At 36.1% G+C, this 27,289-nt stretch overlaps 1 protein-coding gene across 1 annotated transcript; it reads left to right on the top strand.

Annotated features, from left to right (window-relative positions):
• The first annotated feature begins 6,549 nt into the window (after nucleotides 1-6,549).
• LOC129264135 (polypeptide N-acetylgalactosaminyltransferase 2-like) lies at nucleotides 6,550-14,218 on the top strand. The gene is made up of 4 exons (XM_054901997.2): nucleotides 6,550-6,651; nucleotides 8,886-9,012; nucleotides 9,909-10,001; nucleotides 11,297-14,218. Exons 1-4 carry the CDS (start codon nucleotides 6,555-6,557, stop codon nucleotides 11,382-11,384), a joined length of 405 nt encoding a protein of 134 aa, XP_054757972.2. The 5' UTR covers nucleotides 6,550-6,554; the 3' UTR covers nucleotides 11,385-14,218.
• The last annotated feature ends 13,071 nt before the right edge of the window (nucleotides 14,219-27,289 follow it).

Raw genomic sequence — 27,289 nt, 5'->3', positions numbered from 1 at the left:
AGATTTGGCATAATTGTACAGGTCTGTACATCTATCCAATTTCACAAGAAAATTCAAATTTGTGTGAAAGCTTCCCAACCACTTGAATTACTCGGCCATTGATAAGAAATGTTTCAGGAATTATGTCTTGATTTAAAGGCAGACAACATGTCTGTGGAATCATGCTGAAATGATGAACGTGAAATGATTTAGCTTCTAAGACAGAAAATGGTTATTTTTGTGTTCAGATGATAGGGAATGCTTTTAGCATGTTTTTCTTCTATTACAAATAGAGCCTAATGAAATTATTAGCAATATATTGCCTATTACGTATGTGATATTAAAATGAAATTAATCCATAAATACTGCCTCTCTGGTGATTTAGATTTTTCTCTTGATTTTTTTTATAATCAATAATAATAAAAATATGTTTTCCCCATGAATAAGTATTGTTTGAAAATGACACAAAGTTCAATCTCTACTTTGTCCTAAAATATGAACATAAGATTTAGATAAAATAAGTTTTGAAAAATCCTGAAATATTTTTTTTGTGGGTGTATATTCGCTTATAGTAAATTTTAGTAAATTTTGAGAGTACATGTAGTTATCCATTTTACTATTGCAAGATATTCCATCACCTCTTTTGTTGAGAGATACTCTTTCTGGGGGGTGTTTCACAAAGATTTAAGTATGACTTGGAGTCGCACTTAAATGCCTCGTTGCATGCGTTATAAAAGGCATAACTGCATTGGTAAGATCATGCAAAGATTACGCACACTACTGCGTACTGATCAATTAGATTGCGCGTTGTATTTCAGATCGCGTCTGCATTTAAGTGCGATTTAAGTCATACTTAAATCTTTGTGAAACACCCCCCCTGGCGTGCCTTAGATGTAACGACAGGCCTGTACTTCAGAAAATTAATCAATTATACATGAAGAAAGCATAAAATCTTGCTGTTCCATCACCTGGCTTGTAGGCCTATTCTCTGTTTATTATATTGATCGCAATCGAGCATCAATCATTTCCCAAGGGTTAAAAGTGGATGCTGTTGGTGATGCATCCCAAAAGACAGGACTAGATAAATTTCAATTTTTTATAAAGTTCAGAGGACGCACCATGTCATGAAAGTGAAATGAAAATCAAATTTGTTGGGAGGAATATCTGCTTTTACACGTTTTCTGATTTGTTGTTATTAGGTTGTATATTGTGGCGCTGATGTTTAATGATAATATGACTCTTGAGGGATCTGGATTGAATTTTGATGATTTTTGTCAGTAAAAAAAAGAGAAGAACTTGGTTGGTGATTTCCCTGAAGAAATCATACAGCTTATATGTGCCATGCAGCTATTCAGGGATTGATTCAGGGGAGCATTCCATGAAATGAATAGACAGTGATTTTCACTGACAACTGTTACAAGCTACTGAAATCCTTGCATCTGATTGGCTGAGAACAAATTAGTTGGTGAAAATCACTGACTATTTGCTTCAGAAAATACTCCCCAGGACTTGAATAAATAAAAGCGGGGGCCAAGAAGTCTTTGGGGATTTTTTACTCTCATTTTTTTTGTTACCCAAATGAGTGTTTCATATTTTCAGATTCTTCTAACAAAAAAAGAAAAAAAATTAGGCAGGTCTAGAAAGGGCCTCTGGGCCCATATTGTATATAATTCTTTCGTTCTAAAACTTAATATGTTGCACCATTCACAAAATCAATTTTAACCCCGAATATGTACTTTAAAATGCATTATTATCAGAGAGAGGTAATGTCATACTGCAAAGATTTTAAAATTGTGTATTAGGTGCTAAATTATTTGTTGAGCTTGTTTTGAGGACCTGTGATACTAGAGTTCATTTTAAAAAATGGTTCTGGTCACAACCCCTTTCCAAAAAATGTAAAATAATAAATAAACTGTACATTCAGAGTATAAAGTTTAACATAATCAACAACCAAAAAATGAGGAAATTCATGAAGTTCTTTTTTTATAAATGATAGGGTGTACCTTTATTGCAGTAATGAATTTGGTGGAAGTAGGAAATGACAAAAATTCATGACAGGTAGCCAAGTTTGAATTGACTGGTTTTTGCGGTAGTGGTACCGACACTCGTTCAGCATATTAAAATGTCCTGTGGTAATTGGATTCATGTAATGTAATGCTGACATTGCAGGAATATCAATCAAAAATAGTAAGCCTTTCAGTTGAAAATATTTGAGATTACTGCATTATCAGCTTTGTCATAATAGACAATATTAAGTTTTGTGAACTTATACTTTATCAGATATATTTTTACAGTACTTAGAACCATAATCATTTAATATGAAAGACATAGGCTCGAAAACAAACACTATCATTTTCAGATTTACTTTATTTTTATATTGTTTTCAAAATTTGTAATTAATTCAGGCCTTACATTTCATTGTTTTTTCAGGACAAGGCCTTTGTTTTATAGGGCACATTTGTGCATTACAGAACAAATTGCATAAACTAAAAGTGCATAAAAAATATCAAAAGTCAATCAATGGCTTCCAATGCAGGGAAAATTACTTGGAGACTCGGGCCGATTTTGCCCCCGAATTTCCCCGAAGAGCCCTGGAAAAACCCTATTCACTATTAATGTTGCAGATTTTACATTGTGAAAAGTACACCCCCCCCCCCCAAAGGAAAAGAAAGGGTATTTTTTTCCTCTGAATGAATGCCACAGCCTTGTTTGCCATGGATTATTTTCAGCCTTGCTAATTAAAAAACGAAAATTTATTACTCGACTTGGCATCACGTAATATGTGTGACTTATGAACTATTCAAAAATGCAATATCAATTTTCATTGCTATCTTCCAGTATTGGATTAATTTGAATGTTTACTTTATATTGTTATGCCAACCCATGTACTGCCATATGCATCTCATTTAACTAATATGAGGAGTGCACTATTGAGTATATATATGTAAAACCTTGTTTTTTTTACCATGTGATCTTGATAATGTTGCTTTCCAACAATTTTCTGACTTCCCTATATGACTTTCAAAATGTGTAAATAATTCAATATGATGTTTTTTTTTCCACATCATAATATGAAATACAATGCGTTATGAATTCAAGTAAGAAATTGCAAGATTGGGCCTTTACTTTTGTTGTATGCCTCCCTATGCACTGCAGTATATGCTTCTCATTTATGCACTATTGCATAAATGTAGCCGATATTTGGTTGGGATTTGGGGGGAAGGGGGGCTGGTTAACCAATGGCTTTAAAAATTTGCAACTAATTCAAAATGACAATTATAACCCAACATCACATGAAATGATATGCGACGTGACTTGGAATTGTACAAAAATGCAAGATTATTTTGACGCTTACCGTACATATTTGTACGCTTGCATATTTGTATGCCTCCCTATACACTGCAGTATGCATCTCATATAATTAATACGTCGAAGAGTGCACTATTGACCTATGCATACATGTATGTCCTCGAAGCACCTATGGTGCTTGTCGGTCCAATCAGTTATGTCATCCATACTCGTTCCCATGGAAATTGGGCTTTCAATTACCCACAATTTTTTTTGTTCCAGGGGTTCACTTACTCAGGACTCCAGAGACCGGTGTCGTGAACTATGGGCTAACATGCATGCTCTTCGCTTTCTAGTTTTTCTTGACAAGGTGAAATTGTGTTTTACCTGATACTAAATAAAAGTTTAGTTCTAAACTCTAATCAGGATGATGATGATGATGATGATATTGATGATGATATTGATGATGATGATGATAATAATGATAATGATAATAATGATAATGATAATAATAATGATAATGATAATGATAATAATTATAATAATAATAATGATAATAATTACAATAATGATAATACCAACAATAATAATAATAATGATAATTATAATTATAATGATCATAATAATAATAATGATTATAATAGTAATATTAAAATAATGAAATTAATATTGATGATGTTGATGATGATGGTGATAATAACAGTAGGATTTATATAGCACTCTTTTCCTAAGGATAGAAAGCACAACCTTTTACCCGACTTTAGATCAAGCTGCCGCTTCAAATGTAACGCTCAGTGCATTCAAGGACTTAATCAGGTAGTCAGGTAGCCACTCACCTCACCTGGGTCGAGTGCAGCTCAATGTTGATGAATTTCTTGCTTAAGGATAGGGTTCAAACCCATGGCATATGGATGTGCAGTACTAAGCATTTTGGTGTGAAAATGAAAGTTAGAAAATGTATTGCTGCAGATATTTTAGTATTGAGGACTGTAATCAATTTGACTGTCGAATACAACATGTTGAAATAGAATTTTAACCTCTCGAACCTCGATCAATACCTTTAGTCTCGGGTTCTTCATTGATGACATCAGAGCATGAGAACTTTATCTGATGTTCAAACGTCGTTAAGGTTTTCAGAAAGCAGCTGTTTCTTGAGTGAAATCAGTCTGATTGATGATTGTGGTAGTTAAGTACCAGCTGCACGTTTTTACTATCGATCTATTAAAATGATATTTTTCTTTAATCACCTTCCGACAAAGCTGGTTTCATCCGTAGACATGACTCAGGAATGTAAAATGATACTGATAGTAAAGATAGGAAAGGATATGAATCTGTACAGTTTGATAGGTGTATAAATGTGCATCAGTGCACAATTTATTTTTTCATTTTGAGGTAGCTGGTCAGAGGATAAGGAAGGAGGATGCACCAAACAGAGTCAAGTGGAGGGTTGAGAAACGACAACAAAAGACCCAAAATAATAATAATAATAATTTCAACAATATCCCCACACAGATTTGAACATTCAGCAATGAGGCATGTCCTTCTAATATTAGTTTATGTAAAAACAGAAGATCTACATGTACAGAAGGGGTAATTTCCTAATAATAGAAAACGACTGCTTCTTCAATAAAGGAACAGCTTTAATATACTTATTTAAGAAATTGAATGATGCTTAAAGATAGTTTGAAATGCTTTTGAAAATTTGTTCTTCTAATAAGGAATGTTATGCACTGCCTTTTTTGCCCCCAAGGTTTAAATGAAAATTCATAATATCTGAATCTTTTAAGATTTAAACTATGAGTTTCTTTAATGAATTTGGTATTCTTTTTTCAAGTTGCGCCAGATCTAGGGCCGGACTTGCACCACTATCATGGCTAGTTTTAAGTGTTCCTATGCAAACATTTAATACTTCATACAAAATTCCAGAATTCTGTGATAAAAGTGAAAAACACTTAACTTTCCAAAGGACATCCCACGAAGGCCTTCTAAACCTTCAACAATACTTTTCATATCAGGATGGCTTGCTCTCTTTAAGGATTGATCTTTCATCTTCGATCGGAGACTTCTTCCTCGATTGCCGATGTCCATTTGGCATTGGTCTGTTGGTGTATATATGGGTAACGCATTCTAGCAAATTAATTTGCCTGTTCAACATCTTAAGCAACCGAGCAAGAAGGAACCAATTAAAAAACAAGACGAGAGAGAAATTTGTTTGCATTATTGATTGGTTTGCGAGGCGAGGTGGAAGGGGATAAACAGTGTGAGTTGGAAAACAAGACACTGGAGTAAGAGACGGAGATAGAAATGGAAGGATAAAGGATGGAAAGAGATATAGAGAGAGAAATGGGGAGTTGTGGAGAGAGAGGGGGCAGAATGGGATAGAGGTGCATAATAACACTTTATGAAACAAGCACATGAGCGACAAATATCATTTGTCAAAGTAAATTGAAATTACACCTCTTCCAATATGTCGACAAGTAACACCATGCAATTTGAGGCCTATACCGTGTTGGCCTACTGGTCATTTGTAGGAAAAAGATAGGAGAGTCATTAAATGGCAAACGGGTGATCGTTTTGGGTCAAATTGATATTTACCCATGTGGAAACATTGAGGCATTGACCATTTGACAAATCATTACCCAATGTGATTGCTTCGCTAAATTGAGGAAATCAGAATATTCTCAGTGTAGGCCTATATCTTCACAGATTGATACAAACATTCATTTGTTTAGACTCAGGCTTGATACCCTGTAATAGAATGTGCAATGTAGATTTTTTTTTTCAAAGATCAATCATTTTAACAGAGTCGATCTTTCTGTTCTCCTTTCCCTTTTATGCTCATATATTTCAAAGTTTTCTGTTGATGCTGTGTAATATGGTTTGTGAGCGTAGTAGATAACAAAAGATTATATCATTATTTTTATATTGGGTCTCAGAGAGTAAAAGTACTTATCAAGTTTGTTTTTATTCATTTTTTAATTAAATATGTACTCAACTTGATATTTTCTACAATATGCATATAGGATTGTTATGCGAGAAGATTATTATGATTTTGAATAACTCTTATATCCAGCTGAACTATGAAATGCTCACCGATTTGAAGGCATTTTTCTTTATTTACATCCCCTACATAGCACATTCACTTCTTCACTAAAATGTTGCAGTTTTGTTTCACTTTTTATCTGAATGAGTCTAGAGTAGATAATGTGCCTGTATTAGATAATGCGACTGTATTTTAAATATATTTTCTTCATTTTTTCTCTCTCTCTCTTTTGGTCAGAACACCAATGATTGCAGGTGGACTGTTCACAATATCTAAGAGATGGTTTGAAGAACTAGGACAGTATGATTTAATGATGGACGTGTGGGGTGGAGAAAATTTAGGTAAGCATACCACTTTGATCCATGGGCGTAGATCCGCTCGCACTTTCTTTTCATTGGGGGGATGGCGCTTTGTTTTATTACGTAATATCCCCTCTCCCCCCAATGAATAGAACTTGCTGCTGATCGACACCATTGCTTTGATCACTTATGCCCCATTTTCATTTGAGCTGCAATCTTCAGGTGCCCGCAGGGTGATCATATCCTTCTATTTAGGAAGAATTTCAAGTTTATTTATGATGCCAGTATTGAATCCTGTTTAATTAACAAATTTCTGTTTAATCAACAGATCATGTACTGTCTGATTGTCATAAGAATTGGTAATTCTCAAAAAAATTTAGAACATTTTTAGTTGATCTAAGGTCGCAAGATATGAAATTGACTCAACTTTATTGATGTTTTCTAAAAGAAAGATAGCTGTTATTGTTTCAAACATATAGAATAGTGAATAAAAGTAATGAAAATGGCCCTTTCGGTATCTGTGCTTTTAATTTCTTTGATTTACATAATATTTTATTTTTATTTAGTCCCAAAATTCTGATGATACATGAATGTAGCGAAATTGATGGAAGGAGGTGTGGTTGTTCTTAAAAACTGTGATGTTAGGAAAATTGTCGCCTCTGTCCTTCGGGTGACATTATGTATTGCCTGGTAGTGGGAAACATCCCATTTCATGTCGTTAGTCAATTGAATGTTTCATTTGATGTGCATCAGTTCTTAGAAACCAATTTGAAGATGGTTAAGCCGACTCTCATACTGACACGAGGAAACACTTTCCTTAATTTCACTGCAAGTAATTGCTTCTAAAAGCGATGAGGGGGTAATACTGTATGTAACAAAACTGTCGTCTCGCTTTGAGAACGAAAGAAAAAAAAAAACAGTTATCCTCCAGCCAGCTACCTTGTTGGTCTAATGATTAGGTTAATATTTAATGTACATAAAGTGCACCAAACCTGACTGAGACCATATTACCCATCCCCCCTGGAGTCCTTCCGTTACCATGAGCCGAAACTTTTCCCTGTTATCCAGTAGCTTGAAAATTGAAGCGAGTCGTGCGTAAGTATCTTATTGATGAGGACTGCATGACTTGCCGGTGTTTTTCCCCCTCCTTTTTTTTTATTTTAAAAGTGCTGCTAAATTATTGAAGAATGGGGGATATGCTCTGGCATGACGGAGCATGGCCCGTGTAATGCTTCAGTTGATATTATGATGAGTATTGGATGTACACAGTTTGCTTCCAATATAGATGATTATTTCTTCTTCTCCTCCTCCTCCTCTTTCTCCTCCTCCTTCCCTTCTTCTCTTTCCCCTTTTTCTCCTTCCCCTTCTTCTCTTTCCTCTTTTTCTCCTTCCCCTTCTTCTCTTTCTGCTTCTCCTCATTTTCCTTCTCCTTCCTCTCCTCCTCCTCCTTGTTCTCCTTCTTTTTTACATCTTCTTCTCATCTTCCTCCTCCTTCTTTTTCCTCTTCTCCTCACTTTATATTATTCTCCATCCTGCTCCATCGGTATATCCTCTCTCCATTCTTGATGTCAAGATGGTGGAAGATTAGACATTGAAATTATGATTTGTCAAAGCAGGCAAAGATGAGAAACGCGTTATGTACCTTGTCATTCGGTGTGACAAAGACGTCAACTCATGTCAAATTGCAAATGAATGTATTCAACATGATCTTATCGTGTATATATTTTATTTGTTACCCCTTATTACCTTCCATCAGACAGTACTCCAATCTCATGATATAATCACCTGCACTGACATCTGCCCTTTCACCTGTTTTTAATCTTCAGTTGTTATCATTCCTGAGGCTCCTACCTTTTATTCATACTATTACTTCTCTCTCACTATTCCATTCCCATATAATCATTTATTCTCAACAATATGGATCTTCACAATGACTTTGATGCTCGTTCAATATAAATATGCTTTCTAGGTTTTTCTAGGGTTTCCTTTTTTCATTTGATGCCCAGCCTTTTAAAACAGTCTGGTCTTTTCTATTCTATCTCATTCTTGCTTTGTTCACATGGTATTAAACCAGAGTTTTCTACATTGTCTTTTTCACTTGTCACATTATATTTGCCATTTCTTATTTTCCCTTATTCTTTTCGTCAACAAAGTGATGCAACAGCAATAAATACACATTCAAATTCAACAGGAAAGGAGATGTATGTCTTTATGCTTTGTTCATTTCCTTTTATTTTTGAACATTTCTATATCATTGTTTTTTGTCTTGATAATAGAAATTTCATTTAGGGTGTGGCAATGCGGGGGTAGTCTAGAGATCATCCCATGCAGTAGAGTGGGGCATGTCTTCCGCAAACAGCATCCCTATACCTTCCCAGGGGGCAGTGGAAATGTATTTGCCAGGTTAGTGATTCAATTCGTTTTTTAATCTGCCTTCAGGACATACATGTAAGTTTATTGTGGTTATCTCGTTCGACCATGTTGGCAACGTCCAAGCCCGAGCAAGAAAATTGCAAGTTATGGAAATGATTTTGCTTTATACCAAATTTGATTAGCATTTTTGGGTCATAATAGAAAAGCTTTCAACCAAGTTTGGGTGAGTCCTCTTTGAAAACAAAAGACTTTTTGTGTAGCAGTCTATAAAAATTTTGTGGAGCAAAGTGCAATGCGATACCAGGAAAATTATTTCTAGATTAGAGAGACTTCATGCATTGTGAATAAGTGATGCCAGAATATTCTGATCAAAGATTTTATTCTATTTTTTTTTTGGGGGGGGGGAGTGGGGAGTTGAACCACACATACAGTTGTATGATGATGCCAATGATGTTTCTAATGACAAAGAAGTGATTTAAAGATCAACTGAGCAGTGTACAATTTTTGTATAAATTTATCAGTACATGAATTCTAAATAGTGCACCATCATTTTGTGGGATTTATCTCACTTTTAAAATTCTGAAAATTTAAGTGAGAGATATTTTATTCAGTGTGAACTATGTAAAATGATAATTAAACAGTTTCAATATTTCTATGCTTAGTGTACTACTGTATGTGAGTGAGGTTGATAATTCTAGATAATGCCTCATTATTTCAAGAAAATTATCTCATTTATAGAATTTTGGAAAAACATGTGAGGAAATTGTATTCAAAGTGAGCCATTTCTAATGATATAGAAAAGATTTAATGATTTCACTAATCAGTGTAAAATTTGATTACGATAATTCTGTGTTTTAATTCTGAATAACGCATCATTATTTCAAGGACCTTGTCTCACTTCTGCAATTTTTCAAATTGTTTTTCAGGAATACACGAAGAGCAGCTGAAGTCTGGATGGATGAATTTAGAGAATTTTATTATGCTGCAGTGCCTTCTGCGAGAAATGTTCCATTTGGAAAGTAAGTAGAACAGGGATTACTTCAAATTTCCGTGGGGGGGGGGTGTTTCACAAACGTTTAAGTTGACTAATAACTCGACTTACATTCCCACGTGCATGCGGTGTAAAATGAAGCACTGCATTGGTCAGATCATGCATAGAGGAAGCGCACTATTGCATCGCCATCAATGAGGTTACGTGCTAGATACCCTGTGCAAGTTGGCGTTTAAACATGACTCTTAAAGTAACCCTTAACTCTTTGTGAAACCCGGGGGGGGGGGGCACTTCCATTGACGAGTGGATACCATGCGCGACCATGGGGTCTCGAAAAACACCCTAAACAAGTATTTTCCATATTCTGAAAATGCACCCCTTAACAAGTATTGGCGTGTGAAACCCTACCCTTAACAAGTATTGGAAACAAAACGATACTCTTGACAAGTATTTCCTGAATTGAACCCCTAAACAAGTACAGTGATATTTTAATTATGTCACGGATGTCGGTCGTCGGTTTTACCTTTACCTACATCATTGGGTGTAGTACGGCCCCACCTCGCGCAAAGGGCGCAAATCGTACTCTATACACTTAGTGTTGACTGTTGGGGCAAAAAGTACATCCTTTATAAAACATTTTAGTATTTTATACCCTCGCAAATTTGACCCTAAACACGCAGCTTTCCTAGCGAAATAGATACCCTTTTAAAAATTATTTTAGTGTTTATGACACCCTTATTACTTTACGTACGTAACGTGCCCAATCTTGAAAAAGACATCCTTTTTACGTGTTTTTTTTTTAAGCGCATGGTATCCACTCGTCAATGTAAGTGCCCCCCCCCCCCCCCCCCCCCCCGGTGTGAAACACTGTCATGACCTACATGTATAAGAACTGATAGGGATTGTAAATCAGGGAGTGTTTCATTAAAAGTTTTGTCATTGATTTTCACTGACAAAATTTTTCATGGAATAGCTTTGATGCAGATCGCCCTGAATTTGTTTCTAAAAATTGTTAAGTACCTTTTTTGAGAAGTAAACTGCTCATAAGACCCTCTTTCTTGCCTCCCTTGTGTAGTCTCTCTAGACATGTTTTACTGTGATATATGTTTTAATTTTAATCATTTAGTAGATGAGTACATGAAAAGCACTTATAGCATCATAATGCCCTTATTGGGGTATGAATAATTGCCTGTTCAAAGGTAAAATAGAAGGGTATATGTGAAAAAGAGGACTGTATTATTTACTCTCAATTGATAAATGATGCATTTCATTGTTTATCAGTAGTATTGAATCATTTTTTTTTTTTTAATGCTACCATGACAGTATCCAGGCAAGGTTAGAACTTAGAGAAAAACTTCACTGCAAGCCTTTTAAATGGTACCTTGAAAACGTCTATCCAGAATTAAGGTGAGTCCCTTTAAAATTCCCAGTATCATGCACCATTCACACCAACGGAATCGACTCCAAACCAACCGTAGTAAGCCATTGTAGTTAGACCCCTTTCTCATTACCATCCTAAAACTGGAAACTAGTTTAACGTGTAATGAGAACTCTGGAAGCGGTCTTGAAAGTGATCTTCAAACTGGTTCGGAAAACCACCTCATGATGTAATTTTCAAGATCGCTTTGCCTCATTAAAATTGTTTTAGCAGTTCTTCAGGAAGCAATTTTCGCACGCTACTCCGCACTCTGCATGTAAAATGTCTACGCTGCGGTTTCAAATTTCGTGCGAAACATGTCACCCCAAGTAGAGTGTTCCCATAGCAACAAGATCACTTTACCTGAAGCCCGTCTCACACTGTGCGATCCGATACGACATTATTTTTTAATAAATCACATTTTGCATTAAATATGAAAGTTCCAAAAAGAAAAATTACTCTATTTGAAGTTCGGCATAATGTTAGGAATAATGAAATCATCATTTTGCTTTGCGGCAAGCCCTGTTGTCGGAGTTAAGTCCGAATCGGCTTCAAGTTGCAGCGGATGATATCGTCATTACAATTTGGAATTGAATTTGCTTTTATTCCTACATTGAGGCTCGAACTACATTGAATTTTGATTTCAGTAGTTCTACAACTATTCTGACCTCGGATTGATAAGATTTTATTGGTTGGAATATTCATGTCAAATGTTATTATGATTTCTTCGAAAATCGGATCGCAAGGAATCACGAAGTGTGAGCTGGGCTTGAATTTTGTTTTGAAAACCACTTTTGGTTGATCAAATGGGAATGCTAGCAAAGCGATCTACCAAACTGGCTTCCTGAACCAGTTTCCACTGAACTAGTTTTAGAATTGGAATGAGAACGGTGTCATAATGCAATGTCTTTGATCCGGCTAGGGTTGGTTTCATTAAGTGTGACTGGGGTATTAATGTTCAGTCAGATTCTAGAACATGGCCGGAAGGGAGATTACACGTCTACCTGCAATGCACAAGTGTGAAGTCATTAACATTCTGTATCCGGCCATGTTGTTAGAGACCAAGTCAAAGTTGAGATGAATCAACAGAGTGAAATTACAAAAAAACCATTCAGTTAAAGGGCACACAGACCAGCAGTCTTAATAACCCCATCTCAAGTCCTCAACTACTCACAACTGGTCAGGTTAATTACCCATAATGCAACAGCCTGAGCAGTGTAGTCTTGTAAAATAGACCCACTTGAATGGTAACAGTATAATTTACTATTCAAGACATTCATACTGCAGTAATTAATAATAATAATAATAATATGCAATACTTATATAGTGCTCAATACAATGTTTCTAAGCGCTGCATACTATTACCCCGGCTTTAGCACTGCTTCCCTGATCGGGCACATAGAGCATTTAAGAATTTTTTTCCTACCGGGTACTAATTTACTACACCTGGGTGGAGAGTGGCAAATGTAGATAAACGCCTTGCCAAAGGATGCAAGTGCAGCGGTAGGTTTTGAACCCCGACCTTATAGTTCAAAGTCCGGAGACTTATCCACTGAGCCACAGCACCTCATTATGCTACCAAATAGCATTAGAGGTACCGCTCCTTTCAAAAACATTTAGTTTCTGAAATAGAAATATAGGCTAATTTCTCTACATTATTGTTAATAATTATATCAAAAGGTTTATTTTACAACTAGCCATTTATACAGTCACAGCTCTTTTATCGTTGTTGATGGATGTGTATTTCAAACAAACTTATACCATTGTTTGTCACTGGTATGTTCTGTTTTGACATAAAAGTTCTCCTCTATGAATGTTGGATTCCCTTTACCTTTAATGTTCAATTTCAATGGGAAGTATTTGATGTGTAATGCAATCGGGCGATATCCCTGTTCCTGGGAGCATTGTGACTTTGCTGTCTGTTTGTCATGTCACGTCATCTGCTTCTAACCTAATTGATGTTAACTCTAAGTAATAGTTTGTGAGCTAATACTCTCAAGTTTTGTTGAGAGTTGAGGATATGACAAGATGGATCTAGAGCGGGGGGAGGGGTGGAGGGAGAAAGAGAGTCAGACAACTTGTACAGAGAGGAACAGTAAGAAAGAATGGCCGAGAGAGAGAGAAACAGACAGATAGACTGAGAGAGAGAGAGAGAGAGAGGGGCAGGCAGCGGAAAAGAGAAAGAGGGAGAGAGACAGAGGAGCAGAAAGAGAGAGAGAAACAGAGGAAAAAAACATTCACACCAGCAAAACTTATTCCAATATCTTTCAAAGGGTTGCGATTGATCCGATCAACCACAACTATGGAAAGCCAGCAATGCCAACATAAAAAATTGATGTTCAAAATTTTTTTTCAGATATGATGTATACTTAGGCATTCGTCATTGTCTTGACAATTTAGTTTGCTCCTCCTTGTTTAAAGGGATCGTTTAACATTGTGAGAAGCTGATTTAAAAAATTCTCAAATTAAGATGAATTATGTTTATGAGTTTATGTACTTGTTCTAAGAAACCCTAGAAATCATCTTTATTTTGAATGAAAAGTTGTTAGTAGGTAGGAAAATGTGATTATATTAGAACTCGTCTACTAGACGATTTCCCAAATCACTGTGACATCCCGATTTGAAAATAAAATTGTATGCCTCCCTCAGCGTTGAGATCGTAACGGACACGCAAGCGAGAACTGTCAATCAACCAACAGTGAATGGGGGCAAGGCCGCTCCGGCCGGCATGCACTGAGAATTGTAAACATTACATGCAGCGCATGTTCTCTGCTGGCTCTTTTCTATAGTGCCTTGACGGTTCTAGTCGAAGCAGAGAAAGTAGTATGAAAGAAGAAAAACAGATTCTGATAGCGCAACGAAATATATGTACAGACCATCTAAGATAAGAAAAATGCAGACTTACTGACTCCTCGCCGGGATGGTAGTAACGTGGCAAATTTGGGGCGATGTACTTTAATATTACATGAAGATAAAGCGAAAGTGTAGCACCAGAATAAAATATGTGCGATCCAGAACATCATACATGTACTTGAGAATAGAATAAGAACATGTGGTCTCTCGAGCTCTGCGTGTGTCGTGAGCTGAGGCATGGACCATGGCTAGCTGAGGGAAGGATGGCTTTATCCCATGCGTGAACGTTTCGTTGTTTATGTGGGTATGCAAATTACTTGGTATTACGTAAGACCCTTCCCATATCGCTCGAAAAATGAACATAATACAGGACATTCATTTTTAATTGTGCAGTCACATGATTATAACATTTCATTTATTCAAGACTGTTTCTCTAATGGGCCGAGCACCTTTTTGAGAGCAGTAATCAAAACTTGTGTAGTAAATCTGCCATATTTTACTCACGTATGCACTCCCTTCCTTTGAACGCGAGGTCCTTTCTTCTTCTTCTTTTGCTTGACAAATTTTTGGCGAAATACCTTTAGATTGTAAATTTTTAGATGAAAAACTTTTTTTTTCTTTTTTTTTTTCTTTTCAAAATTTTCTCATGAATTGTGCCTCCTCCCTTTAGAAAAACCTGGATCCACCCCTGCACAACGTAAAGCTGCCCCCCGGCCCCCTCCAACACATAACTGCACAGCCCAACAACCAATGTATAACGAACATTTTTATAATAATTATATAAAAAGATTTGGTGCAGCATAAAAAGGTATATGCTGGGGATAAAAAGGACATAAAAATAATTGCATTATTTTGTGGCCGGCGGCGAAAGCATAACAATATTAGATTCTGGATTGGCGGTGTTCCGGCGGTGTTGAAGCATGATCTTCCGCCGCCAGTGCCAGAATGTATATTTTTACGTACTTCGGGGGGGGGGGGGTAAGAAATATTTCCATCCACATTTCTTCCACATCGGCTGATAAATGCTTAATTATTATCATTTGGGGGGGGGGTGTCCCATGCAACTAAAGTCTGAATTTTTAAGTACATCGTAGCTTTATTCTTACAATCATGGACCTACTATGGCCTAAATTAATGATGCGAGCGCGAAGCGCGCAAAGTAATGTTTATTCTTATATTTCGCCTTGAAAATAAATATAGGAGCGCGAACTTTTTTATGAACATGAACATCTTAAACGGGTCATTCTACTCACTTTTGGTAATCACGCAGGGTATGTTCATCTTAAACAATTCGATTTGATTTATTGTTCTCGTAAATGCGTATTAGCATTTTCATAACAAAAGAAATATAATATCGTTTTAAATTTTGGCATGAATAATAGAGTGTACTTATTAAAAATATGATTCAACCCACACACACCAAATGATCCACACCCAACATATTATGATATTAACAATTAGCAGGATCGAGGATTGTCATTATAAGCACATTGCTTGGAAAAAAATAACTGAAAACCCGAGATTCAAACTTATTAAATTGCATTGATTATACAACAGAATGGTGCGAGCGCGGAGCACGAAGAACGAGTTGAAAATTATTAATATTTTGACATGAAGAGCTGAATCGGGTCATTCTAATCAAATGCGGTCTTATGGTAAGTATAAAGTTTATACGCCAAGCGAGCTGATATTTGTTGAAATTAAGATCTTAATACGAAACATTGTATAAACTGTTTTGGAATATTGCTGCATATTTTCCTGAATAATGATAAGAGCGCATGTAAATGTAAAACGCAAGCTGATTTTTTTAAAAGTATATTCGCGATTGATTTTTTTTGTATAATGATTTCTACTTTTTCTGTTTTCAAATCGTTCCTCTTTTATTATTTCATTCACTTTTCTTCTTCTTATATCCTTTCTTATCGTTCCTCTCTATTTCCGCTTTCTCTAGGCATAGATAGCAAAGCCCCAAGAAACTCCAGAATCCTGAGACGTCCAGATGGTATTTTGTACAAAAAATGAAGTCACCAATCTAAAAATGTCACTTTAATCCGATTTTAAAAAATGTGGAAAGACACATGCAGGGTTCGGCGACAGGGCATATAAAGTTTAGTAATAAAATAGAGAAATGCGAGTAAACGCAAAGAGTTGAATTTGAAAAGTTTTTCGATTTTATATTTAAATCCTACATTTTTATTTCAATAGCATGTTCGTGATGTTACTTATAACCCCTTATAACATTGCATTATGAAGGGTTATATATAGATATTCCCGTGATGCACATCAGTGTTTCCACTCCTCCCGAAATTTCGGGAAATTTTACCTTTTCCAGGAAAGGTTCCGAATGAAACAAATCCATGCAGGAAATTTCGGGAAATCCAAAGCCTTATTACAAGTAAACAATAATTAAACATAGCAACTGTCAACATTCATGTTATATTTTTAAAATTGTTTGCTGAAAGTTTCGGCTGGCTACATTTTTGTACAATTTTTGTTAAAATCAAACTAAAAATTCTAGGAAATGTCTATAAATTCGAGAAGTTTGTTTTGGATCTGTGGAAACACCGATGCACATGGCCTTTGTAAGCGGGGGTGCTAAATCACCTCCAAGATTTATATGGGGGGTGATGTACAGGTTTGATCCAAACACCTTCATTTTGGTGCGGAAAACAAACTTTTTATTTTTGATTGTATGATTATTTTGCTTTAAATTTTAAGTATTTTCCTTTGTCAAAACTGCTATTTTGGTATTATTGGTTTTAGTAAACATGTGATATTCATCTTTTTCTTATTTTTATTTTCACATTTTTCCTTTCTTTTCTTTTTTCTTTCTTTCTTTCTTTCCCTCTTCCTTTTAAGGGGGTAACTACCCCACTTATCTAAAATTTAGGAGGGCGTGCCCCTTCCCCTCGCTTCCATTTATCGCTACCTTTCCCATTCCCTTCGTTAGTCTGGTAACCTTATTTCGACGTCAAAGTGTCCACTCTATTGTTCTACAACACAACGAACATGACTAAAGAAAGAAAATTGGGAGAGAGAAGTAAAATGAAAGGATCTGAAAACGACGTGTGACCAGGTTGAATTCTCTTATTCACAAAGTGCAACCCTGGACATGGAGGAATGGGGGGTCTGAACATGTGATTTTTGAAATCATTACATCATTATGGAATATAAACAGGGGAAAAGACAAACAAGAACATAGCAGACATTTTCGTTTCTAATATTAAAATGTCCTTTATTTTTTCTCCTATTTCTTGTGTTGTCCAAGGTTGGAGGTTGGTTGCTAGCGACCCCCTCCCTTCACGCTAGCGCATTTACACACTGACGAGGCGGATCGGAGAGATGAAATCATATATCTCCAGAATGGACGATGAAAAAATATTAAAATTATTGAAAGGGGGAGCGGGAACGCTATAGATTATGCCTATACCTGCGGCCCCCTAAAAAAAATGGAGACGAGGGAAGTGGAAGGGGCGAGTAGCGTATAAGTTCTAAGTAATGATAATAATAGTAATAAAATAATATAATATTTATATAGCACACGTGTCCATCTTGTTAGGTGCTCAAGGTGCCCATGTATTATTATCACTGCTTGATTCGTGTGATCAAAACGAACATACCTATAATCCTTTATTTGAGCCCCTCCCCCGCGCAAACGAAAAACACTACGAACTTCCACAACCATGCAAGGGAGAGGGGGGGGGGGAGAAGTGGTGTTCATTTTCAAAAGTGATTATATTATTTTATTTTTTGCTCACGAGCTATACTCTATCGTAAATGTTCAAAATGTTTGTCGGTATAGCCCTTGATTCTACAAATGTATATCGGTAACGTGTACCGACGTCAGCTATACGACCATGAGTCTTGGAAGTGTTCAACACTCTCCTCAGTCACATTTTCTTCCACCATACCCAGGGCAGTACAGGCTTTCATCAGTTAAAGGTAGGGGTGGGAATTATCATTCACACTTTCCCGATAGGCCGCCAAAATCATTTTTTTGTTTTTGTTTTTTTTTTGGGGGGGGGCATTATTCACGTTATTATTTATTTATTTATTCATTTATATATTAGAGGGCTTGACCTAACTAAAGATCGAAATTCTAATACAGTCTTATCTTACCTTATCTCATGAGGTCTAAATATATCACATGCAAGCTAAATTTATTGTATATTTTTATTTAGAACTGAGAATTGAATATTCTGGGCAGTTATTGTAATCATGAAGAAGATGCGTATCTAACGAAAAGATTCGTGCGAGCGCGAAACACAGAAGTAATTTTTAATATACTCACCTACAAAAGTATTCGTTTTGCAGTGACTCATGAATGTACATGTAATACAAATCTCACCAATCAATAAAATGCGAGAGCGAGTTGTACATTTTCAATATCTGGGACTAAAAAATGTATATTCGAATCACATTTTCAACCATAAATTGGATGGATATATAAGCATAACTTTATGATGCGAGCGTGCATGAAGCGCGAACAGAAATTCTAATTTTCCGCCCGAAACTCGGACAATCTAAGCACTTTTTCTGTCATGTACAATATGAGTATTATTGAGAACTGAACATGTTAACCACGTTTTGAAATCATAACCAGGATGAGTATGTAATCAAACAATTAATGCGAGCGCGAAGCGCGAGCTGATTATTATTATTTTTAATTCAGATCTAAAAACTGGAAAGTTCAAGTCCGTTTTTTATTTAAAGAAGAAACGTCATATTAGAGAATTAGACGCGAGGTGATTTTCCCCCTAGATTTAGACCTAAAACAAGACATAAAAAGCAATGGAACCATGAACAGAATGGCTATATATATATATATAAATGTGTGAAGTTATACATGTACATGTTATACATATATACATGTACATGTTATACATATATATATATATATATATATATATATATATATATAACTCAACAATCGATTAGAGCGCGGAGCGCAAGCTGATATTTCTTCCGACATGAAAAGTGGACTTTATTACATGGCGTATCTAGCCGGGGCGGCAATGGAGGCACGTGCCCCGGGTGCTACTTTCAGTGGTGCAAAAACGGGAGATAGATGCAAAGAAAGAAAGGGAAAAAATGAATAGAAAAAGCAAAGGAATTAAGACGCTGAAAAAGGAATACCGCTGACGGTAATACCCCCGTTCTCTGTACCATTAATGCACTTTTCAACGTAAAAAAATAATCGTGCATGTCTTTACCCAGGGATGAATATTCGTGCAACTTTTAATTAGTGATATACTTATATTCTCTCCATGAATTCCAACAAACACTCCTTATAAAAAAAATTAGTTTTTCAAACTCAAATGTCATAACTTTTCATCTATAGCTACGAGTTTGCATTATTTTTATATCTTTCTTTTCATTAATTCTTGCAAACAGTTCAGAAATATAATTTTCTGGTTTGTCAAAGCTTCTCACCACGCTCTGATTTTGATGAGGGAGATAAAAACTCTCCATTAGACATTTTTAGGTGAGGATATACAAAATATCATATCGCGCTTCGCGCTCACATTAGGGCCTACCCCGATGAGATACGTATCCTTTTCATGAATTCCTACAAAAAGCCCCTAAAATTATCCATGCTTTGATTTCCTCCCGTTTAGATTTTTCAAACTCATTGTTCTTTAACCTCCCACAAAAAGATTGGACAAAACTTCAACGTCTACAAAACTCTGCTGCCCGTCTCCTAACATACACTAAAAAGTATGACTCCATCTCGCCAATCCTCCAGTCCTTACATTGGCTGCCTGTTGATAAAAGAATCTCCTTCAAAATTATTTTACTATTATTCAATTTATTCTCTCTTCCCCCACATATCTCCGCAGCTCTATCTCAAAATATCAGCCTTCACGCAGTCTCCGCTCATCATTCTGATGCTCTATTGCTCCAGACACCCAGAACCAAACACAAATGGGGGGATGTATTCTCTGTTATAGGACCAAAGCTATGGAATCGATTGGCTATCCAATTACGCCAAATTTTCATCAACAGAAACATTCAAGTCCCAGTGAAAACTAAATTTTGATCTCCCATTAACATTCAGGAGAATTCAAATTCTATTCTTTTTCGTTTTCTATTGTTGTTGGGTGTTGTGTTTATTTTTCTACAAGCGCCATGAGCACCGAAAGGTGGACGCGTGCGCTATATAAGAAGCCACCAATATTATTATTATTATTGTCATTATTATTATTATAATTATTATCATTATCATCATTATTATTAAGATTTCCCCTCAATATTAATTTTTCAGCTCGCCCCTCGTGCTTGCATGAAATGCTTAATTAGACAAGCATCGATATGTCCCGATTGGAGGTCTCAATATCAATAATTTTCGGCTCGCGCTTCGCGAATGCGTTCATTGTCTGGATATGCATCATGTTAATTATTACAAAAAGTGCTTAGAATATTCCTTTTTAAGATCTTAATACTGAAAATAATAGGCACGTGCTTAGCGCTCGCATACGTTGTTTTCGTTAGATACGCATCATTTTCATGATAAAAAACCCCGGACTAGAATATTATGTTTTATTTTGACTGGTCGAGTGCAGAGTATATACACAATAGACCTATATTTTGAAAGGGGTGCGATTTTAGCACTTGCCCGGGCCTCGTTTGTTCTAGATACGCCACTGTGGACATGGTGGACATTAAATTAAACAATGCGAGCGAATAGCGCGAGCTGAATATTATTATGGCCCGACAACTGGACATTCTAAGCAGGTTTTTTTAATGTAAATATCAAATTATATGCACCTCAGTAAACAATAATTGCAAGCGCGAAGCACAATAAGCTATTTTTTACATGTAGACATAAAAACTAGACATTCCTTTTGCACTTCTTGTAATAATGAATACGAAGGGTATATCATGCTCAACAATATATTTTTTTTAATATATAATTGATCATGACTGGACGTTGTAAAACAATAAAGGACAAGCTGTTTGTAGCGCGAACTAAATTTACTGACATAAAAGTGAATATCTTAAAAGCGCTGCCCAACACGTAAGAAACTTGTGAAGATGATAATGGAACAGTCTGAATGATGCGAGCGCGAAGCGCGAGCTAACAATTTTCGCGACTGGGACATATGGCCGGGCAATTTTAATCACTGTACGTAAAAAAGAATGGGCTTGATTGTAAGGCGATTTAGACCTAAAACCTATATACATTCAAATCTCTCTCGGAACATGAAGCAATTAATTAGAACCGCCCTGTGTGACAGTATATTCTAATCACTGTCGGTATAGCATATATATACACGGAGTAATGGAACATTCCTTCGTGACCCAACAGTTATATCATTTTTCCGGTAGACGTCAGTCCGACAGCCTCTTTTCTTTTCATTTTTTTTCTTTCCTTCTTCCACTTTTCTTCTTTCTCTTCTTCCCCATCCTCACTTCTATTTTCCCCCTCTCCCCCTTACCCCGACATGGGAAGGGGGGGGGGTCATACCCTGTTAGAGACGGCCTTTCAATATCGACGGAAATACAATTATGCTCATTCACAAGAATTTGTTTTAAAATACACGAATTTAAGTGTATTGTTATGTGATAGTTGTGGTGATGATGTATGACTAATTGTTCCATGGAATTTGAATGTTTCAGTGATTGGATCGAGCAGAAAAGGGAACTTTCGTGATTGATAACGTGTGACTAATTACACTATTTCATTTTTCATTATTTTCCCCAAATGAATGATATCATGAGGATATATTATTTTACATTTGTTTTATATTGATTTGTTATACTCGTATTTATTAGAAATTTTCATATTGTAATGCTAATTTAATTAATTTATTTTTAGGGACCCCGGGGAAGAACAGGTTGGCTATCAATAGCCAATCTGAAACGGGTCTATCCCTACGATTCTGTATTACATGCATTGTAAGCTTCATTACTGTTATATTGTTAATTTGTTATATTGTTTTTTTTTAATTATTTGATTATGTAATGTTATTTTGTTTATATTTATGCATTTTTTTAATCGTGAATATAACCAACCAATATAAACAATACCAGAACGAAGGTAAAGGATGCTTCATATACGCTGAGGTTTCATATAAATTGTATGAAGAAAATCAATAACCAATTTACAGGTTTTCAGGTAAACGAGCTAGAAAAGAACACAAAACACTATTTTCACGTAAGGTTCATATAGTAATCAGGGATGTGTAAAAAAAATCAGACTTCTTTTTTACTGTAAAGAATTTACGGAAGGAGGATCGAGAGAGGGGAAGCAGAAGAAAAGAAAAGAGCGGCCGAAAGAAATGGAAAATGTAAAAGAAAAGTGATATGATTTGAAAGATGTCATGAGCGGATTATATGGCGGAGAAACTGAAAGAATTATTGACCCCAATCATGGATAAAATTAAATACGATTCCTTCCCCTTACAAAAAAACCAATCAAAAAAAAAAAAAAAAAACCAACAAAGTTTATGGATAATAATTTGTAGGTCTAATAGTCATTATAGTCCGGGGTCTAGGAGTTGAGATGTTTTGGGTTTGCAACTACCTTATCTACCACGTTCCAAAATAAAGTCCAAAACGGATAGGCCCCGATCGATCGGAGGGGGGGGGGGGGCAATACGTTGATCATGTTGATCATATAGTTTCTCCCCGGGAGTTTCTCATAAGCATCTTACGTGAAGATAGGCCTACCGAAGATTTTGATGGGATGGGAAATCCGGGATGGGAATATCTTTGTTGGGGGAGCTCGTGGAGAACGTAAAAAAACACACACACACACACACACACAAAAAAAAAACCCACGATGGTGGATGTTTCGAGTCCATGCCAGGGGGGGGGGGGGGGAAGGAGAGGTCACTGCCTTTATTCCGAGTTCCTACCCAGCTATGCCCCGTGTATGTAAACATGCACATGACACACGAAGGCCTGTGATTACGTGGACGTAACATGACCAGAGTGGAGTTCGGATACATATTACAGCTCCATGATATTGCATTACATGGAGCTATATTGCATTCTCTTCTCGAATCAGTCGACGGACGTTTGCTATATCGTGACCAGGTAAAAGAGAATTATCAACAACCACAAGGATATATCTTGTAGTGCATGCAAAGGTAAACTAAAGAAAAGAACAGAGGGAATTTTTTTTTTTTTTTTGGGGGGGGCACAATATAGCTTCTGGAAAATCACGCTCCATCCCCGGCCCCCATGATCCACAAAAAAAACTACTATTACTCTACACTGTAGATCCGAGATTGTATTTGTAGCCCCGGTTTGTCGCGTTCTTTTCTGTTGTTGTCGTTTTATTTGCTACTAATTTACGTCGCCAAAATATAAATTCATCAAAATCCCATGGTCTGTAAGTCTACAAAGTTCATTATGAGGCATACATGTAGCATATTCAAATGTACAGACCACAGACGGAATGGACATTCACGAGTTCGACACAGTTTGACAGTATGATCATGGACTTATGATATTCCCCCAATGTTATGCACAAGCGACACACACTAGCTACACCCTTTCACACAGGCAATAAGCAACGCACATGCATCGATCGCTTATCGCACACACCGAGCGGAGACACAGAAAAAACCCAAAACAAACTAACTTCGCCCACAGATCACGCAAGAAGCGAAATTCCCCGTGGTAAGCTCCGCCTACTTTCTTGCATACATCACAAGGTGGCGCTATATAATATCGATTTAAATTGGAAACAGAATCATGAATCAACCGCCGAGAAGTGCATTTTTCTCTTCAAACATTGCCTCAGATTTTCAGTTTTTAAAAACACTTCCCGAACATGTTATGATCCCAAACTTTCACATGGGTATTTTTGAGCTGTTAGTCAAATGTTCATACCATTTTCAAAAAGCAATATGATAATTTTTTCAATTGCTCACAAAGTGAAACAATCCCTTTAAAAAGGATATTGTGCAAATATCCTGTAGGAAAAATTACGATAATGATGGATTTCCATAAAGTTTAGGGGTGATTGGATCAATCACGACTCTTTGTAAGACAGGACCCAGTCTGACTAAGTGTTTTACATTTTTTTCAATCATTTACCATCGGTCCGTTTGGAGTCGGTTTCTTCGGTGTGACTGTAACAGTATGGTATACCTTTAGGGAATTCTTGCTATGGGATTGTGGCGCAGACATTGAGTCTGAAACTATGCAAGCAGAACATTGGATTGGGAGCCCCTTCATGGATGCCTGGATGAGAGCATAGGTGTGAAAATTACTCAGGTGTGTTTGAAGTGGCAAAACGGAGGAAGATAGTCTAGAGAATTAAATGATGGATAGATAGAAAGAAAGAAAGAGAGTAGGGATGGATAAACAAAGGGGAAGAAGGAGGGGTCAAGTAAAATAAAATAATGTCGGAATAGTCTTTTTCTTAATACATATATAGGCCTATATATATTTAACACAATGATCAGGTTGCAAAAAAAATATAATAAGTCAAAAGAATTGAAAGATGACATGAGAAAGAAAAAAAGTAAATATGAATAAACAAATGTGAAAGGAGGGATTGAATATGAGGATAGCATTAAATATTGTAAGAGAGATCAATAGAAAGGGGGAAGCTATTTTTTTTTAATATATGAAATTAGTTAGGAGTTTGAAGAGCCAAAACTGAGGAAGACAGTCCAGAAAATTGAACTATGGTATAAAATAAAAGAGATTAGGGATCGATCTACAATGGGGAAGGAGAGGTTAAAGATAAGGATAAAGGGAAATGGTGTAAAGGAGATGGATAGAATGTTTCAAATGAATTATCTTTTTTAGAATAAAAAAAATTAAAAAAAGGAATAACCTGGGTGAGTTTGAAGAGGCAAAACTGAGGAGATGTAGTCCAGGGAATTGAATGGGGTTGTGAGAAAGAAAGAGAAGAGAGACGGACAAACCATTGAAATGAAGGACAGAAAGAAAGAGATGGATGGATTCACAAAGAGTGATTAGGGAGTGAAGATGAGGATAAAATATAGGAAAGGGGAAAGAGGGTTTTTTAAAGAAAATGATGTATTGATCTGAAATTAGTCGGATACGTTTGAAGTGGCAAAACTGAGAAAGATAGTCCAGAGAATCGAATGAGGATGCGAGAAGAAAGAGTAGAGATACGGATAAAAAGGGAGGAATAAGAAATTGAAGATGAGGATTAAGTGAAATAGTGTAAGAGAGATGGTAAGAAAGGGGAAAGGGTCTTCTTTTCAAACCAAACTATATTGACCTGGGAGTGTGTAAATGAACATTAATGATATGGATTGAAAAGCTAATGGACCAGTAGGGGGAATTAAGTTTTGGAGAAAAAAAATACAGTTAGGATTAACAGGAGCAGGACAAACATTTCAGAAGGAATAGGTGAACAGGTAATTAACATAAATTTATTGATGTAATGGAAAAAAAACCAGACATATATGTATTCATGTTTGTTTGGAGGAAGGGGGAGGGGGTTGAGGATTGATGAGTAAGTAGGTGAAGGAGGTGATTATGAACAAACGTAGAAAAGGAGTTAAAAGGAATGGTGACTGAGATACCGAAAATAGAAATCATTCATGCATTGTGAGTTAAAGCTCTGTAACGGGAACAAAAAAGGTTATTTTTTATCCTTTTGTTCCTATTTTTCAAAATCCATGTCTATGGTACATTTAGTAATGTTTCTCTCTCTCTCTTTTTTGGTGGGGGGGGGGGGGTCTTGATTATTTGCTCTTTTCATGTAATAGGTTTGGAGGTTTAAAATCAGGGTGAATTAACATTCCACTTTCTCAGTTTTTTCTCAATGTTCAGTTGACTTTGGTATTCGACTGAAGACATGCAAGACACACTTTTCAAATGTATCGGGGTGCCGCATTGCCATGGTAATGGCTTTATGACAATAAATCTGGGGAACATGCTATTATGATTTAAACATGTTCCTCCCATAAGGCAATCTTGATGGGGTGTGGGTATTACTTCAATAATATTTCTCCTTTTATCTGACCCTTAGAAAATACTTTTCATCTGACTAGAATTCATGTTTGAATGTTGATGAATCATGTCGGGTATGTAATAAGGAGGTAGAATGAGAAACAGATGTAGTTTTGGAAACGACAAAATGGAGGAAGAGAAAGGTAGAGATTATAGATATGATTGGAATAGAGGGGTGTAAGAGAGATAGACAGAAAAAAAATGAAGGCGAGATTTCTCTTCAAATATACAAATGTTCTGAGAAAAATATATTGAGTTAAGTAGGCCATGAAAGGGATCTGCTTGCATGGAGGGAGTATGATTCAAACACTTGCTTGCGGGTGCTCCATTTTGAAAAGAGGGCTTGTTGACATTCGTCTCCTTTTCAATCCCTCTTCATGCAGTCTTAGAACTTTAACATACAACCACATTTGAGATGTGCCAAGTAAATGTTGTTAACCCATTAAAGAGGTACAGTGTATCATGTACAAGTAGGAGATAAATTAGCAGTTTCTCACTAGGTTCCATGACACCTGCTCTGGCGATAATTGCTCTGATGGGAAATCCGCATGTTAAGCCAAACATAAAATCTAACCGCAGAAAATGTAAATAAACCCTAATCCTTATCTTTATATTATTCTAAACTCTATTACAATCCTACCTTTAACCCTCTGCCCTCTGAGGTATTAAGACCGGAGCAAATGTCGCAGGAGCATATTTTATGTCACCTTCTTATTATCCTCAACTTGAGCAATTACAAACAAAATATGGTTGGAAAGAGAAATATGTACTGAAAAAAAATATGTACTATTCCCAGTAAAGTATGTGGTGCGGTTCTTGAATAAAAGCAGTATAACTTACACACTTTAAATTGGCAATGCAATGAAAACAACAGAATCCCTGTTTAAAAATGCAAATTGGCAACCTTTTTGTAAATTTATTCATTAATCATTCATATATACTCTTGTGATATCATTATTTTAATTTTTGCAAAGTATAAAAATAAATAGAAAATTAATGATTGTTGCCAAATTGAAAGCGAACGAGGATTGATTTTTAACTTGAGAAAGCTGTATACATGTAGCCCTGTAAGTTAATGCAAAAGTGCCATGAGCGCT

This window comes from Lytechinus pictus, chromosome 7 (genome assembly GCF_037042905.1).
Source record: "Lytechinus pictus isolate F3 Inbred chromosome 7, Lp3.0, whole genome shotgun sequence".
Lineage (NCBI taxonomy): Eukaryota > Metazoa > Echinodermata > Echinoidea > Temnopleuroida > Toxopneustidae > Lytechinus > Lytechinus pictus.
Note: the sequence above shows the minus strand (reverse complement) of the source record. Positions and strands in the feature narration are given on the sequence as shown.

Bases quoted from the DNA above. Each gene is read 5' to 3' on its own strand.
- LOC129264135 (XM_054901997.2), top strand. From the start codon at position 6,555: ATGATTGCAGGTGGACTGTTCACAATATCTAAGAGATGGTTTGAAGAA. The intron at 6,652-8,885 runs GTAAGCATACCA...TCTTGATAATAG, and splicing joins GTGGGGTGGAGAAAATTTAG to AAATTTCATTTAGGGTGTGG. The intron at 9,013-9,908 runs GTTAGTGATTCA...ATTGTTTTTCAG, and splicing joins AGTGGAAATGTATTTGCCAG to GAATACACGAAGAGCAGCTG.